Below are 16574 nucleotides of genomic sequence, written 5' to 3' on the forward strand. Positions count from 1 at the left end.
TAGCGTCCACAAGCCCCGCCCCCTGGCACACCAGGGCCGCTCGCCGTCGTCGACCTAATTTACGAGGTGGCGCCGTGCCGAGACTAATTCCCTCGCCTCATTTATGGCGCCTATTAATAAAAGTGCCGACGTGGCATTTTGTGCTCGACACTGAGTGGCATTGAAGTCAAGCTCCGCCTTCCAGAACACACTTTGGTTCAATTGCTAGCAACAGTGTGGAGTTTGCGTGGCTTTTCTTCGGGGTACTTGGTTGCTTTCCTCCCACATCCCAAAAACATGCATGCTAGGCTAATTGGATGCTAAATTTTCGCTAGCTAGCTTTAAGTGATTGGTTGTTTGTCTCCTCGTGATTGGCCACTGACCAGTTCCGCTGTCTACTGCCCATAGTTTGCTGGAATAGGCTCCAGCACCCCCGGTGGCCCCGATGGGCCCTTGCCAATCCCTTTTAAAAACCAGATTAGCGTAACGTGCTTTTATAATCTATTGTTTAATCATTTCAGCGTATTGCTTTTTGGAGGGGCCTTCATCATAATCCTCTTAGTTCCTCGTTATTTTTTGCGCCACAACGTCCTCTTTTTGGCGCGCCAATCCGATGACGTCGTTCCATCGTGGGAAGAAAAGAAATTATGGAGAAAAAAATTAATCAATAATAATCAAATAAGTCAATGCAAAAAAACAACGTCTTATATTCAAGCCAATACAGTACTTAACAACAGTATGTTTTTGTTTTATTTTGGCAAAAAATAGCAAATATTTTGAGGCTTTTTCACCACCTATGATTTATAGAATTGTTTTATGACCAAAAATAGGTATTGGATCAGTACCAGTAAAACACTTGCAAAAAAAATCGTCTTTTTGGTTGGGAAACGGATATCTAGGCGGCTAACATTTTGGCGTCCTCAATTGTTTTTTCGACACCTAGCGTTGACCAACACTTCGCGTCATCTCTTCAGCGAGCGTTCAGGTGATGATGTCGTTTTTTGGGCGGCGGCCAAGCCTTCAATTTAATCAAAGGGGGATTTTTTACGAGTGGGAAAGTGTCGGCGATCCGTTGGCGAGCGCTAACGTCTCCCCGAGCGCTAACACCGGCCTCTCTTCCATTCCATAACTTTGACTTCTTGCCAAGCTCGCGTGCGTCACAGTGGGGGGGGGGCGACGTGGGAGAAGGTCCGTCGTTGAATCGCTCGCTAATGATCGGTCGCCATTGACGGCGAGGGACGTCAATGGCGAATGACAAGTGCTGGTTTATTAGCGTCTAATGTTGTCAATGGCAGGGAATGAATTGGGTTTGAATAGTACAGTTTCAGGTGACTTCCTGGTGATTTTGGGTCTCAGGTGTCAAAGTGGCGGCCCGGGGGCCAAATCTGGCCCGCCTTAACATTTTGTGCGGCCCTGAGAAAGTCAATCTTTCTGTTTTAGGATCAAATTCAAAAGAAGAGCATAGATAGATGTATATTATATTTCCTCATTTTCCCCTTTTTAAATTAATAATTGTCATTTTTTAATCCATTTTTTCTGTGGTTTTAGTTGAAAAATAGTTTTGTAAAATCTAAAAATATATATTAAAAAATGCTAAAATAAACATTGTTTTAGATCTATAAAAAACGGAATATTCAGGGCTTTTAATCCAGTTATTTTAATCCATTTATACCCCAAAAAATCTAATTATGATCACGTTTTTGTCCAAATGTCGGTCATAGACGTCCAATCCACTTTAACGACAATATTGCTATTAAATAATCATGTTTAAAATTCAATTGACTGCAATAGACATTCAATCCATCCCCAAATAATAAATTAAAATATAAAAATATGCATCATAAATCAGAAAAAACATAAATTTGTATTTCTGAAATCATTTTTTAAGCACATATATTCATTTACTTTCTATTTATTGACCTTATAGCCCTTAATATGTTTTATCTGTTTATTACTTTCCCTTTTGGTTTACTGTACTTTGAAGGAAAATTTCCATGCATTATAGTAAGAACATATTTTTTGTCATATTTCTCAAAGTTAAAGTCAAGGTTAAACAAGGTTAAACTACGACGTTTGGCATTGAAACGTGAGCGCGGCGCCGCTTCATTGTTCGCTCAAGCTGGCAAACTATTTGGATTAAAAGCAAAGTAGATCAAGCGCTGTCCCACTTTGGACGCAATCAAGAGTAACACAACCTCGCCGTCCCCCCACCAGCGTCCCCCTCCGTCCCCCGCCGTCCCTCGCAAAGCTGATTTACTCAAAAACGGCGTCAAAGGATGGCAACGTAGCCAAAGCCGCAAACAAAAGCCAGAAAAAGTCAACAGCGAGTAAACAAACCGCTTTGGACGGCTTTTCATTCCTCGCCGTGATTCCTCAAGTGTCCCTGGCCGTCCTCGTCTCGCCGCGGCGTCCTTTTGGCCAGCCGCCGTCGGTAGAGCGTCTCACCCGCGAGAATCCGACTGGACTTGTAGCAGCGAGCGAGAAAGTTGCCGCTCGCCGTTGATGCCGCGTCTTGAGCCTAGGCCCCGCCCCCTTCAGCGATCCGCCCATAATAGTGGATGGGATGGCGCACAAAAGCACGGCGGTCGCCACCGCCGCCGCCACTTAACTAGAAAGCTCTTTTGAGGCTTAGACAAGTACTGTGTACTTCAAATCAGGACACATTTGAAAAGCTTTTATTTTGGCCCTTGGGCTTTCCCACATTTTTACCACACAATATTCTCATTTAAAACCATTTTGCCCATATGAACAATACATAAAATCCTTCTCATCCAGGTTTTACCCTACATTTATTTATTTTCTGAACCGCTTATCCTCACCACTGACACACTTAGCATCCAATTAGCCTAGCATGCATGGTTTTTGGGATGTTGGGAGAAAACCCATGCAAGTCCAGGAATACATGCACACTAAAAACAGTGAAAACCGACTTGGGAATTGAACTCACGATCCCAAAATTGCAAAGTTGAACCGCTATCCACTTAACCACTGCGCCACCGAGCTTTTATTGCACACTTCAAATCTAATTAGCCTAGCATGCATGTTTTTGGGATTTGGGAGAAACCTACACAAGCCCAGGGAGTATATGCACACTGTACAGCCAGGACCAACATGGGGATCGAACCCACAATCTCAGAACTGCGAAGCACCGCCACTATCCACTACCACACCGCGCTATTGATTTTTTTATTGCCATGAATCAAATCAACTCCATTTAATCCTAATTTGTATCAGATTGGGACCCAGAATTGACAGATAAAAAATGCAAAAAAAATATTATTACAAATGTACTTTATGATGAAAAATGTACTTTGATTTGGACATTTGATGGCGATTCCAAAGACTGGCAGGCGGGCGTCTTTTCCGTTTCCCAACCTCCGCACAAATCCAGCAGGGTTTAATTAGACTCCCCCGCATTAAGCTTGAACGTGTAAATGTTGACCTTTGACCTTTCTGTCAGGGTCTTCAAACAAACAGCACAAGTGGATGGGGAGCCAATTAGTAGTGGCAAAACACAACGTGTCAGCATCTTCTTTTAGCCTCGGGAAACGTGCAAAGTCTTCTTCTGTCAACAATTACACGTTTTTTAGAGGAAAAGTTGTTTTTTTATTCCCCCCACACATGACATCAATCGAGAGAAAAAAAACATGTACAAAAAATGTTGTGTTAGCAACCCATCACGCAGTGACCATTTAGCAGAAACATTATTACATATAATATATCATTATATTATAATATAATATCTATAATTATATAGTATGATATACTGTGATATACTATTGTATACTATTGTATAGAATTTTATACTATCGTATAGTATTGTATACTATTGTATATTATTAGATATACTACTAGATATACTATGTTATGTATACTATTGTATAGCATTGCATACTATTAGATATACTATTAAATATACTACTAGATATACTATGTAATGTATACTATTGCATAGTATTGTACACCATTGTATACTATTGTATAGTATTGTATACTATTGTACACGATTAGATATACTATTAGATATACTACTAGATATACTACTCTATTCTACTAGATATACTACTAGAAATACTACTAGAAATACTCTTAGAAATACTCTTAGATATACTCTTAGATATACTCTAAGATATACTACTAGATGTATTACTAGATATTCTACTAGATATTCTACTAGATATACTACTAGAAATACTCTTAGATATACTATTAGATATTCTACTAGATATACTACTAGAAATACTATTAGATATACTCTTAGATATACTCTTAAATCTACTATTAGATATACTATTAGATGTACTCTTAGATATACTCTTAGATATACACTTAGATATAGTCTTGGATATATTCTTGGATAGACTCTTAGAGATACTATTAGATATATAAATACATACTCCTGGCCTTTGATTCATATTTTTAGATTGGCTGACGCGTGCGTGGGTTTTGCGCTCGCACACACGCACGCATGCACGCGGGGGTCTCCGTGCTCTCATTAGAGGAGAGTGTCCGCCAGCTGCCAGCGCCTCCTCGGCCTGGATCGGCTACCTAAAAGGTCCGTGTGCGTACGTGAAGGCGGGACGGGATTAGCATCGGGTTTAGCGCCGTCACGTTTGGGACTTTCCATACTTATTCTCAGACTCTGCTTGGTGCGAATTGGATGATACTGTGGATCACGGGTGTCAAAGTGGCGGTCCGGGGGCCAAATGTGGCCCGACGCCTCATTTTGTGCGGCCCGGGAAAATCAATCACTTTCTGTTTTAGGATCAAATTCAAATGAAGTGTATGGATGTATATTACATTTCTTTATTTTACCCCTTTTAAATCAATAATTGTTATTTTTAACCAATTTTTTATGTGTTTGTAGTTCAAAGATCAAGTGGGGTTCGCAAGTCAGGATGGCCGAGCGGTCTAAGGCGCTGCGTTCAGGTCGCAGTCTCCCCTGGAGGCGTGGGTTCGAATCTCACTTCTGACAAATAATTTTCAATGCTTTGCAAGATAAATGATCACATTAAAAATATTGCTAAATAGAAGAAAATCGTCCATTCAGTCATCTCTGGCCCTCTGAAATATATAAAATTCATACATTTAGATAAATACATTTGTTCATAAGAATTTGCAGGTCAGGTCAGTGGGGCAAAAAAGACTAGCGGACGGTTGTAATCCCGGTGAGCCTTAAACCCTCTTTAGTGTCTCCGTCGCCACGGTTAATCTGGCGACCGGGTAAAAAGAAAAAAAGCGGCGTTCGTAAAGCTTATGGCAAACCCCGCCATCTTACGTAAGGTCCCCGGCGACCGCTCCCACAGACGGACGGGAACGGCGCGCGGATGATTTTTCAGGGATGGAAAAAGTCTCGCTGGGGAACAGGAAGTGAGGAAGATGAGGAAGATGATGAAATTGCACCTGACAGTCATAGGGTCGTAAAAGGAAGTCATATTTAGGACAGGATTTTTAAAAAAAACGGCTTTTCTCTGGGTAATTCTTTCCTCCCAAAACAAAAAAACATGCTATGCTAGCTGGCTAACACTCTAAATTGCCCCTAGCTATGAATAATTGGTTGTTTTTCTCCAGGTGCCCTAAAAATGGCTGCTACCCCAAAATTCAGGGTGCCCCATAGTGATCGGATGTAGGCTCCAGCACCCCTGGCGAACGTCATGAGGATTATAGGCACTTAAAGGAAGAAATTAAAATGCTGAATTCCCTTAGAGGCCTGAAATCTGCCCCAAAATGGCCGACTTTTGACCCTCCAGCCTTCAATTGTCATTATGCAATGCAAATTATGAATTTTGCTGGATTAAAAGTATTATTAAATGTAAATGCAAGAATGATAGCGAAGAAAACACGTGAGTCATGTGGTCGTGTTGGTCATGTGACTAACGGACAGACATTTATAGAAGGCAGACAAAATGGAGACAGTTGCCTCTTCCTCTTAGCGTCCGTTAGTCATTTTGGAGATGAAACACATGAACACACGTCTAAAAATATGTACACGAAAAATGAGCCGCTTCCGTCATGTGTGTGCGTGACACGTCGTTAACACGCAAAATGGACCTTTGATTAGGTACACGTCATCAGAAACATAATGGACATTTAAAGGAATTATTGACTGTTTTTAAAACATATCTGTTTTTTTTATGAATTCAAACTAAACTATTGGATGAAATATATTCCTAAAAAATTTAAAGGGGAAGAGCAAATTACTTTTACTCCAACTAATTCCTCCATTAAATACTTTTTTTTTAAATCCACCCAAAAATCTAATATTCAACTTTTTTGTCAAAAAGCATTTTTAATATTCTAATAAAAAAAGTATTTTTGGCTATATCCTAAAAAAATGCTGTCAAAGACCTGACCCCGCCCACCTCCCCAAAACTAGAATAAAGCATCCAAAATAAATAAAACTCTTGCAATAATAAATAAAATTTCAAATAAATAAAATTTTCAATAAAAACTCCCACAATTTTAAGTCAATAAAACTTGCAATAATAACTCCCTTAAAAAAAATAAAATAAAGAAAAATCTTGCAATAATAACTACCATTTTCTTTGTTGAATGTCAAAAAAAAACATTTTTCTGATTGAAATTAGAATGTATTGATATTCTGTATATTATTATGTACGTGTGTAGTAGTTAGTAACAGAGTAAAAGGATTACATGTGTTAAAAATGCCTTAATTATTGGGGATTTATTTTTCCAGTGGTGTCAGCAGACTTCCTCCAAGTGACGTCACACCGGTTCTCCGAGTGAAACCAGATGTGTCTCCTCCCCCGTCCGTCTTTTGGTTCCTCAGGAGGCCCCTCCCCCATCCCGGACCTTCCACAATTTTTTTTTCCAACTTCCCCAAAATTCCAGCTTATATCAAGCAGACGGACGCTGACCTACTTGCATCAAAACACCACTTGAACGCAACGCTCAACTTTTATTCGGGTAAGTTTGCCTTTCAAGTTCTTTTTCGGAGGTTTTTTGCTCACTATGTGTGTTACGATATCCCAAAATGCTGATTTCTATCCCAAAAGGTTATCAATATGCTCTCAACAAGGATCCAAATATCATTTTTAATATGTATAACTGCTTAAAAGACAAATTGCTAGTCACATTCTTCCCTAGAAGACCAAAATTGTAACCCAAAAATGACTCAAAAGTGACCAAAAATGTCTCGAAAGTAATCAAAAATGTCTCGAAAGTGACCATAAATGTCTCGAAAGTGACCAAAAATGTCTCGAAAGTGACCAAAAATGACTAAAGTGACCAAAAATGACTCTAAAGTGACTAAAAATGAACTAGAAATGACAAAATAACCATTAATGTTCACTCAAATTGAAGTCAGAAGGAAAAAAACATCACCTATTTGCAAAAAAAAAATTCTGTCAGAAGTGGGATTCGAACCCACGCCTCCAGGGGAGACTGCGACCTGAACGCAGCGCCTTAGACCGCTCGGCCATCCTGACTTGTGGCCCATTCAGGTGTCAAATTGAGCTAAACCCATAAAACATCACTAAATTCATCAATATAAAACAGATGTCAGAAGTGGGATTCGAACCCACGCCTCCAGGGGAGACTGCGACCTGAACGCAGCGCCTTAGACCGCTCGGCCATCCTGACTTGGAGTCCCCTGGGGTGCTCATTTCCACCAAACCCAAATAAAAACAACAAACATCACATCTAATGCAATATTTATAAAGTAGTGCTTAATGGAAAGAAATAGAGCAATGCATCATGGGAAAAAGTCCTACCACCAACAGTTTAAGTTGTTAAATGCATCACTGGGTTTCATTACATCAAAAAAAAGACACTGCGGATTTTTAATTCAGTCATTCCTTCACCAATTATCCTCACAAGGGTCACAGGGGGTGCCGGATCCTATCCCAGCTCACTATTTGTACCAGGCCACGCCTGAATTGCCAATTGGAAGGCATAAGGAGGCAGATATTCACACTCAGTCATAAGTAGGGGTAAGTTAGCATACAGTTAGCTTAGCATGCATGATTTTGGGAGTAAAGCAAAGTTCCTGCGTTTTGCTAACTAGCATGACGTCAATGGCGGTCAATGTTCAGATGCTAACATTGTTTTAATGTTTTTTTTTTTCAGGATGTGGCTGAGTTTGATTAGCGTGTCGCTGCTAGCCGCCTCGGCCCTGGCCCGACTGGATCAGGTGACCTTGGACAGCCAATGGGAGCAGTGGAAGATCACACACAGGCGGGAATACAACGGAATGGTCTGTGTCTTTTCATACTTATTACACAACCGTACCTCTACATACGAGCTTAAATCCTTCCACAACTGAACTCGTATGTCGATTTACTCATAACTCAAATCAATGTTTCCCATAGAAATGAACTAAAAACTAATTCATTGGCTCCAACCCTCTTAAAAACACCATCTATGAACAAAGTAATAAATAACTAGTACTTTAATAGTACTAAAATGTGTTTAATAGTACTAAAATCAGACTTTTTGCATGGCAACGCGCTCGTAACAACATAAACAAATGAACTAAAAACTAAATATTTTGTTCCAACCCTCTGAAAAAACACCAAAACAACATATTTGATTTGAATGTTTGATGTTTTTTTTTATCTAATTTGCCATCTATTAACATAGTACAAAATAATTAGTGGTTTAATAGTACTAAAATGTGTTTAATAGTACTAAAATCAGACTTTCTGCATGGCAACGCGCTCGTAAGATGACACAAATTTAAATGAACTTGAATTACGATGCAGACACTCAAAAAATAAGTTGAATCTAACCTTAAATTAAACTTAATTCTTATTTAGTTTGAAATTTTGATACCTTTCTTGGCTCAAATTGTCTTCCCTTCACGATATCCCCAAAACGACGCCCACAAAAGTCGTCACAATCGAAAGACGTAATATTTCCCGAGGCCGCCAAACGATCCGCTTTTAATCGGCCTGATTAAAGAAAAGCAGGCTGCCTTTTTTCCCTTTGTGGCTAATTAAAAGGTCCGTCTGACCCATTTGCACAAATGAATGAGTTTTTCTGCTAAAAATACCCTTGACTAGTTTTTTTTTCTTCAATCAAACTGTTGTGACAGATTCACTTTACTAAGTACGTCATTTCATCATTTAAAATTGATACCAGGTGCTTCCTTCTGGTCAAAATGGCGGACAGTAGTTCATTCATTCATTAGAGCAAGGGTGTCAAACTTTAGATATGATATTTAGAATATTTATTTATATAAATGGATTTAAATAACTGGATTAAAATCCCTGAATATTCAGGTTTTTATAGATTTTAAAAACAATGTGAATTTCAGCTTTTTTAAATATATTTGTAGATTTTACAAAATTTATTTGAACTAAAAACAGAAAAAAATGGATTAAAAAATTAAAATTTTGGATTAAAAGAACTGGATTTAAATACCTGAATATTCAGTTTTTTTATAGATGTTTATTTGAGCTTTTTTATATATTTTGATTTTTTAAAAAAATATTTTTGAACTAAAAATAGAAAAAAATGGATTAAAAAATCATTATGGATTAAAAGAACTGGATTAAAAGCCCTGAATATTCTGTTTTTTTATAGATCTAAAACAATGTTTATTTTAGCTTTTTTTATATATTTAGATTTTTAAAAAAATGAACTAAAAACAGAAAAAAATCGATTAAAAAAATGACAATAATTGATTTAAAAGGGGGAAAATCATGCAGGAAATATAATATACATCTATATCTATCATTTTAATTTGATCCTAAAACACAAAAACTTTCTCGGGCCGCACAAAATTGAGGCGGCGGACCGGATTTGGCCCCCGGGCCGCCACTTTGACACCATACATTCATTCATCCTCTTGTTTCTCTGGCCAGGGCGAAGAGGGCATCCGGCGGGCCATCTGGGAGAAGAACACGCTAATGATCGAGGCCCACAACCAGGAGGCGGCGTTGGGCATGCACCCCTACGAGCTGGGCATGAACCACCTGGGCGACATGGTGAGTGGAAACGCCCACAAACCTTGGCGGGTGGCCAGATGACACATTTGGGTTTTTGTTTTTGGCGTGCGCGCAGACGTCGGAGGAAGTGGTGGAGAAGATGACGGGCTTGGTGAAGCCGATGACGAGGGAACGCCAATACGTCATGAGTCCCGAAGACAAGGCCACCCCGCTGCCCAAATCCGTCGACTACCGCAAGATGGGAATGGTGACCCCGGTTAAAGATCAGGTGTGTTTCATAGCTCAATTAGGATAGGATAGGGTGACGTAGCATAACATAGGCTAGTTATTTTGTAAAATTTGAAAAATATATTTTAAAAAAAGCTAAAGTAATCATTGTTTTAGAATCTAAAACAATGTTTATTTTCGTTTTTTTTTAAATATATTTTTCGATTTTTACAAAATAACTAGACTATGTTATGCTATGGCTTAGCATAACATAAATAGCATAGGATAGAATTCAATACAATACATTAGTTCTGTATTGTGTTTTTAAATACTAAATTAGTATTATTAGAAAAATCAATGTTTAGCACAAATTATTTTTCCTAAAAATCCTATAAAAATGACTATTTTGGTCATTTTTGTAGTTTTTAATGAGATGTTATTCATTTAGTAATGCATTTTATATTTGTATTTTTTGAAGGACAATTTGGATTTTTAGTTAGTTATAAAAAATGAAGAAGTTATGTAAAATATTTGGAGGGGATTCCATTTATAAGTATAAAAAATACCGTTTGGACTTAAAATGTTTATATAACAATTCATGCAAATCCAATGATGATCAAGCAAGTCAAATAGCCTTTCAGACTAAATATTTCTAGGTTAGGAAACGCTTCCACCTAGTGGAAGAACACCAGAATGCACTTTCACCAGAATGATTCTTGATTAATTTCATTTCAACATTTAGTTTTATCAAAAAGTCATTGTGTAACTTTTTAAAACTAGATTTTGAATATTCTTTCCCAATTGACACGAATTTATATAAAATTTGTTCTAAAATATGAATAATTATTTTTATATAAAACAATTCAATTCACTGTTATTTTTCTACAAGGAATTCAAAAAGGCACAAAAACTAGAAACGAGAATACAAAAAAATATAATAATAATTTTTCAAGATCTTTAAACACTCCCTCTAGCGGACAAAAAGAAAATCGCATGCTCTTAAGCTCCACTTATTTGAGAGTGGCTGTAAAGTACGTTAAAAAAAATGGAATCATATAAAATGTCCATAAGCAAAGTACTGGTGTCTTTCAGGGTCAGTGCGGCTCATGTTGGGCCTTCAGCTCAGCGGGGGCGCTAGAGGGTCAAATGGCCAAGACCACCGGGCAGCTGCGGAACCTCAGTCCTCAAAACCTGGTGGACTGCGTGACGGAGAACAGCGGCTGCGGCGGCGGATACATGACCAACGCCTTCAAATATGTGCGGGATAATGGCGGCATCGATTCGGACGAGGCCTACCCTTACGTGGCGCAGGTCAACAAATAAATATTTTTCATTGTCAGGGTTTAACTGGACTAAATCTTGAATTTCATGAGATGAAAAATGTAATTTCAGGCTCAGATGTGTCGTTACAACTCTTCTGGAACGGCCGCCGAGTGCCGAAGCTACAAGGAAATCCCGGAAGGCGACGAACACGCGCTGGCCGTGGCGCTCTTCAAGGTGGGCCCCGTCTCGGTGGGCATCGACGCCTCCCAAGGGACCTTCCAGTTCTACCAGAGAGGTCAGTCCCATAAAATAATGTACTATGAAATGTCAAATTGGAGACCCGAGGACCAAGTCTGGCCCACCACGTCATTTATTTTGGCCCACAAGTATCGACTATTATTTTCCCAAATAAATCTTTTAAAATATAGGATTCTTTTTACATGAAACATTTCGTAAACATAAAAAATTATGCATTTTTTCTTCTTTTATGTAGTTTTTTTATGTTCCATATATATATTATTGTTAATATACAATTATGTAAGCTAAAACAACATAATTTACTTTTTTTAATGAAGACATTTCAACATAAAACTTGAAATGTAATTTTTGTCAAGCGTTTTTTTTATTTTTTTTATACAGTATATATTATATTAATGAACATTTTCCACTTTATGATTTAAATACCGTGAATATTTAATAAGTCGTAAATGAATGCGGCTCACTTCCTCTTTCTCGCCAAAATAAAATGTAGCTAACATTTCTCTAGTCAACAAATACAAATTTACAGTATTTTTCTATTTTTAACTATTTTTTTCCCAAATAAACACATTATCTAATGTTAAAACATGAATATTTACAGTTTTAGCACTTTTTTAGTTTTGAAGCAAAATTATTTTTTACCTTTTAAAATGCAATAGCGGTAAAAGAATACATATTTAATTGTAGTAATAAAAGTTATTGTCCAATCACATCACCAGGCATCTACTACGACACCAACTGCAACAAAGATGACGTCAACCACGCCCTCCTAGCGGTCGGCTACGGCGTGACAGCCCGGGGCAAAAAGTTCTGGCTCATCAAGAACAGGTGCGGACATCACCTCTGCCCCAGTGATGTCATCAAAATGCGACCATTTTTCAAACCATGGCTTTTCTTTCAGCTGGAGTGAGACTTGGGGCAACAAGGGCTTCATCAAGATGGCGCGTAACCGTGGCAACCTGTGCGGCATTGCCAACCTGGCTAGCTACCCGGTGGTGTGAGCCGTTTCCGTGGCAACCGAAATGTTTTAGTCTCGAACGCGCGCTCGTCATGGCGTCGCTGGACGATGCCGTTTTATGCCGTCGGGGGCAAAGGTCAACTTTCCGGTCGACAGCGATAGACGTCCAATCCAATTTGACCTTGTTTTGTTAGCCCCTCCCACTCAAAATGGATTGTGAATAAGTTAATAGAAATAAGTGTCTGTGTTATGTAACGCTCAGCACTTTAATTTTGACCATTCTTGTGTGAAAATAACACATTGTATAGCGTGAAATGAAATAAAGTTGAAAAAGCATTTTTTTTAATTGGGTGTAATTCGCATGAAAGCCACTGGAAGGCACTGTCGGTGTAGGATGTGGTGTTCAGTTGGTGAAACAGGAAATTGAGCCATTATTTTAACACCGTCTTCAAGAATCAGGAAACGACAGCCTAACTTTTAACTAAATATCCTTTATTAAAATGTAATATAATTCTCCAGCACCCCTGGCGAGCCTGGTGAGGATAAACGGTTCAGAAAAAGAAAATAAGTTTTATGGTTTTGAGTTTGGGACAAATTGTATTCAGCAGGCTCCAAGTTATTGTGGATGCAATTGTATGGTTGGCCACTAGGTGGAAGCACATGATTTAACTTGACATTCTACATTGGACCAAAGAAGAATGTCTGCCGAGATAGCGTCACGTGTGTTTACCTCTTTGCGTGTTACTTGCAGGTGTGCTGAATGGCACATTAGCATGTAGCGGTTCGGTGGAGCTGTTACCGAGCCTTTATCGTGGCGAAATTATCCAAAGTATATAAATTAATAAATGCGGTTCATTTACGATGGAATAATGGTTATTGGAGTCGGTGCAAATAGAAGAACTAGTGATTACTTTGGGTGAGAACTGTCTAAAAGTTTGCAAATGTTTGCCTGGGTGTGTGTGGTTGTCTTTGTGTCTATATCTAAATCTAATGTGTTATCGTTTATGTTAAAGTACAACACCCTTACATTAAAGGATCAAATCAGCATTTTTGACCTGTTGTTTTTGTCTAAATAATACTTTTTTAAAGACCAATTGAAAAAAAAGAGAATTTGCAAACAACTTAGATGGGTTACAAATGACTGTTTTTATTTTTCTACTTTTTTAGTGCAACATCACAACAAACAAGTTTCACATGAGGTATTCAAAGGGATTTTCTTGAATCGCCGATAGAAAAAAAAACAGCAAAAAAAGAACCAAAAAAATTCCCCACGCGTCCATCCCAAAAAAATGGTCTCTCCACCCCATCAAGCTTTTTAATCATTTTCATTTTTGCCTTCTTACAAACGTCGAAAAATAGCTTGCCTCTTCTAACTTGGACAAAAAAAATGGCGCCATTTTTTGGGGAAAAACGAGGACCAGGCAACGTTGATTACGGCAAGAACCTCCTTGCTCCGATTGTCACCTCCTTTCTTTTTGGTTTTTGGCGAGGAATTTGTGAACACATGGAAACACGGGATGGATGGATGGGACGGTGGATGGGTGGACGGAAGCTTTGGCTGGACGTGGCCCCGTGGATTGATTCCAGCTTTAGTTTTTTTTAGTTTTTAGGGTTTTTTTGTTTTGTTTTTGGGGCTGGGCAATTATGGGTAATGGGAATCACGATCAATTGCGATTAATTGCAAAAAAAATGCGAAAGTTGTGAGCAAAATTGTCAAGTTTGTGAGATTTTGCAGATCTGATACGTCTCAAATTAATGTTGAAAAATAACGTACATAAGAATCGCAATCATAAAAAATGATTTCAATAAAGCAACCAACATTTTTTGTTCAAAACAGAATTACTAAACCAAAAATTTTAACTGTATTTTTCATGAATAAATTCAAGTATAGCAAATAATGTGGACAAATTGGGCAATTTTTGATGGGATTTTTTTGGACAATTTGTTTGTCTTGCAAATAAATATATTCAAAAAAATCATTTTTTGGTTGTTCACATTTAAATGTTTTTAAATTTTAGTTTCCATACTTAGTTTGTATGTTCACTTGCCCAGCCATAATTTTTTGATGATTATTAATTCTATTATTTTTTTTAGATTTTTGGGACATGATGAATGGATGAAGACAAACAGACGAACGGACAAACAGACAGACACCCTGAAGGTAGGAAATCTTTGGTTACGGATATCTTCTCACACATTTGAGGTAGATGGTCGCGTCTTCATGTACACAAAAGGAAATGGGGGACATATTTGGGGGCGGGGTTACAAGGGGGCGGGGACACTCAAATGGAGTCAGCGTCTCAGTTCCACAATTCGACAATAACACCGGCTTATCAATATGATAAGAGTGAACAAATGGAAATTTATGACATTATCCAGTGGGATTGAACAGTTCGTGGCCCGTGGGTTCGATCCTGACTTTGTGTGGGTTTTCCCCGGGTACTCCACTTTCCTCCCACATCCCCAAAACATGCATGCTAAGCTAATCGTAAGCTAAATTGTCCCTAGTTAAGAGTTTTTTTTTGGTTGATTGGTTGTCCTTTTGTCTCATCGTGCCTTGTGATTGGCTGGCCACCTGTTCAGGCTCCAGCACCCCCTGCGAACCTTGCGAGGATTCGTCCTTCTGCTATAACATACTTGCAGCAATTTTCAATCTTTGGTTATTTTGCTCCTCACTATTAATATTTTTATTTATTATTATTTTTCTTTAGCTTTTTTCCACCTGTTTTAACCCTGAAAGTAGTTTTCACTTGCGACCTCCGGCCACCGGGCGGCGATGAGAAAAATTCTTATCAAGTTGCTTGAAAAGGCTCTAGGCCCCGCCCCCTTTGGCTTTGAATTGTAATACATTAAACTTTGATCAAGAAATACCTGCAGACGAGGACTACTCGAGATATGGATGACCCTCGAAATTGCCCCGCCCCCTTCTCATCTTTAAAAGCCCGGTGGTCCGCAGGGACGCAATCTTTGGTATTTTTAGCTAAGCTAACAAAACCGGACTAGTAAACTAGTCGTCCGGACCGTATGTACATGTACTTTATCATATTTTTGTGGGAGGGACTTTTGGATGACTTCCTGTGCTGTTTTTGGGACATTCCCGGGTCACTTCCTGTACGTTTTGGGTCACTAGCTGTCATTTTTGGGAAGTTTTGATCAAGTTAATGACCAATAATGATGAAGCTAACGATGACTGTTGTGGGAGTAAATATTGGTTTGTCGCATTTTGATGACATCACTCTATGCTGGTTATTTTGGTTTATTATTCATGATGGAAATGTGGCATTTGAATATGAAATTTGATTGAAATGGCATTGATAGTCAGTTATTGATTTGTTTTTTTGCATCGCAGATGTTTTTGAATTTGATTTTGGACTATTGTTGATATTTTAATTCACGACAGAACCATGAAAGTACCTTTTAATGCCCCCTGCTAAAATGTAATCAGGGCAGCCATCTTGGTAAGGGCGACATTACTACAAAAGTCAATGAATTGAAGCTAAAATACGTCAAAACTAGCCTATTTCTTTGGTTGAAATTGATTTTTTTAAGTTATTGAGAAACACTTCCAATTAGCGACTCGGCGTCGAATCCTTGGCGAACCGCGACCCAACACATTTTTGTATTTGTGTCCGTTAAATTGGGAAAAACCCAAGTTTGAAATGCTCAAAAACCAGGAAGTGATGACCTCAAACGTAAATATTTGCGGTCAATTTTCCCATTTTTTTTGGAAGGAACTGAGACGACATTAGCTTTTGGACAAAGACAGGAGTGAGGCGAATCAGGGGGGGCGGGGCTTCACAAGCATGCAGGACCCCCGGGGACACGAGCATGTGACCTTGAAGACCCCCCCGCTAGCCGCTGTTATCGTCACCGTCAATATCAATATTAATTACTCGTATCACGACATTCAAATAAGCTTTGGCCCAAGGAATAGGAGGGGCGTGGTCACGGGGCAGGGGCGTGGTCACAGGGAGGGGCTTCTAGGGGCGGGTGGCGGG

At 38.7% G+C, this 16574-nt stretch overlaps 1 protein-coding gene and 3 non-coding genes across 5 annotated transcripts in view; 2 read left to right on the forward strand and 2 right to left on the reverse strand.

Moving 5' to 3' along the window:
* The window catches only part of ctsk (cathepsin K), a 49659-nt gene extending 36747 nt beyond the window's left edge, over positions 1-12912 (forward strand). For both annotated transcript variants that reach the window (XM_077721123.1, XM_077721124.1), the window contains exons 9-16: positions 6677-6906; positions 8068-8194; positions 9807-9929; positions 10006-10158; positions 11190-11408; positions 11490-11655; positions 12338-12446; positions 12520-12912. In XM_077721123.1, coding sequence (XP_077577249.1) covers positions 8069-8194; positions 9807-9929; positions 10006-10158; positions 11190-11408; positions 11490-11655; positions 12338-12446; positions 12520-12619 — 996 coding nt within the window. In that variant the 5' untranslated portion in view covers positions 6677-6906; position 8068 and the 3' untranslated portion in view covers positions 12620-12912. The remainder of the gene's footprint in view (positions 1-6676; positions 6907-8067; positions 8195-9806; positions 9930-10005; positions 10159-11189; positions 11409-11489; positions 11656-12337; positions 12447-12519) is intronic.
* Positions 4872-4954, forward strand: trnal-cag (transfer RNA leucine (anticodon CAG)). Its single transcript has one exon. It is a non-coding gene; the product is annotated as a tRNA-Leu (tRNA).
* trnal-cag (transfer RNA leucine (anticodon CAG)) lies at positions 7345-7427 on the reverse strand. Its single transcript has one exon. It is a non-coding gene; the product is annotated as a tRNA-Leu (tRNA).
* trnal-cag (transfer RNA leucine (anticodon CAG)) lies at positions 7499-7581 on the reverse strand. The gene has a single exon. It is a non-coding gene; the product is annotated as a tRNA-Leu (tRNA).
* Positions 12913-16574: the final 3662 nt, after the last annotated feature.

The sequence above is a fragment of the Stigmatopora nigra genome, chromosome 7 (assembly GCF_051989575.1).
Source record: "Stigmatopora nigra isolate UIUO_SnigA chromosome 7, RoL_Snig_1.1, whole genome shotgun sequence".
Taxonomy (NCBI): domain Eukaryota; kingdom Metazoa; phylum Chordata; class Actinopteri; order Syngnathiformes; family Syngnathidae; genus Stigmatopora; species Stigmatopora nigra.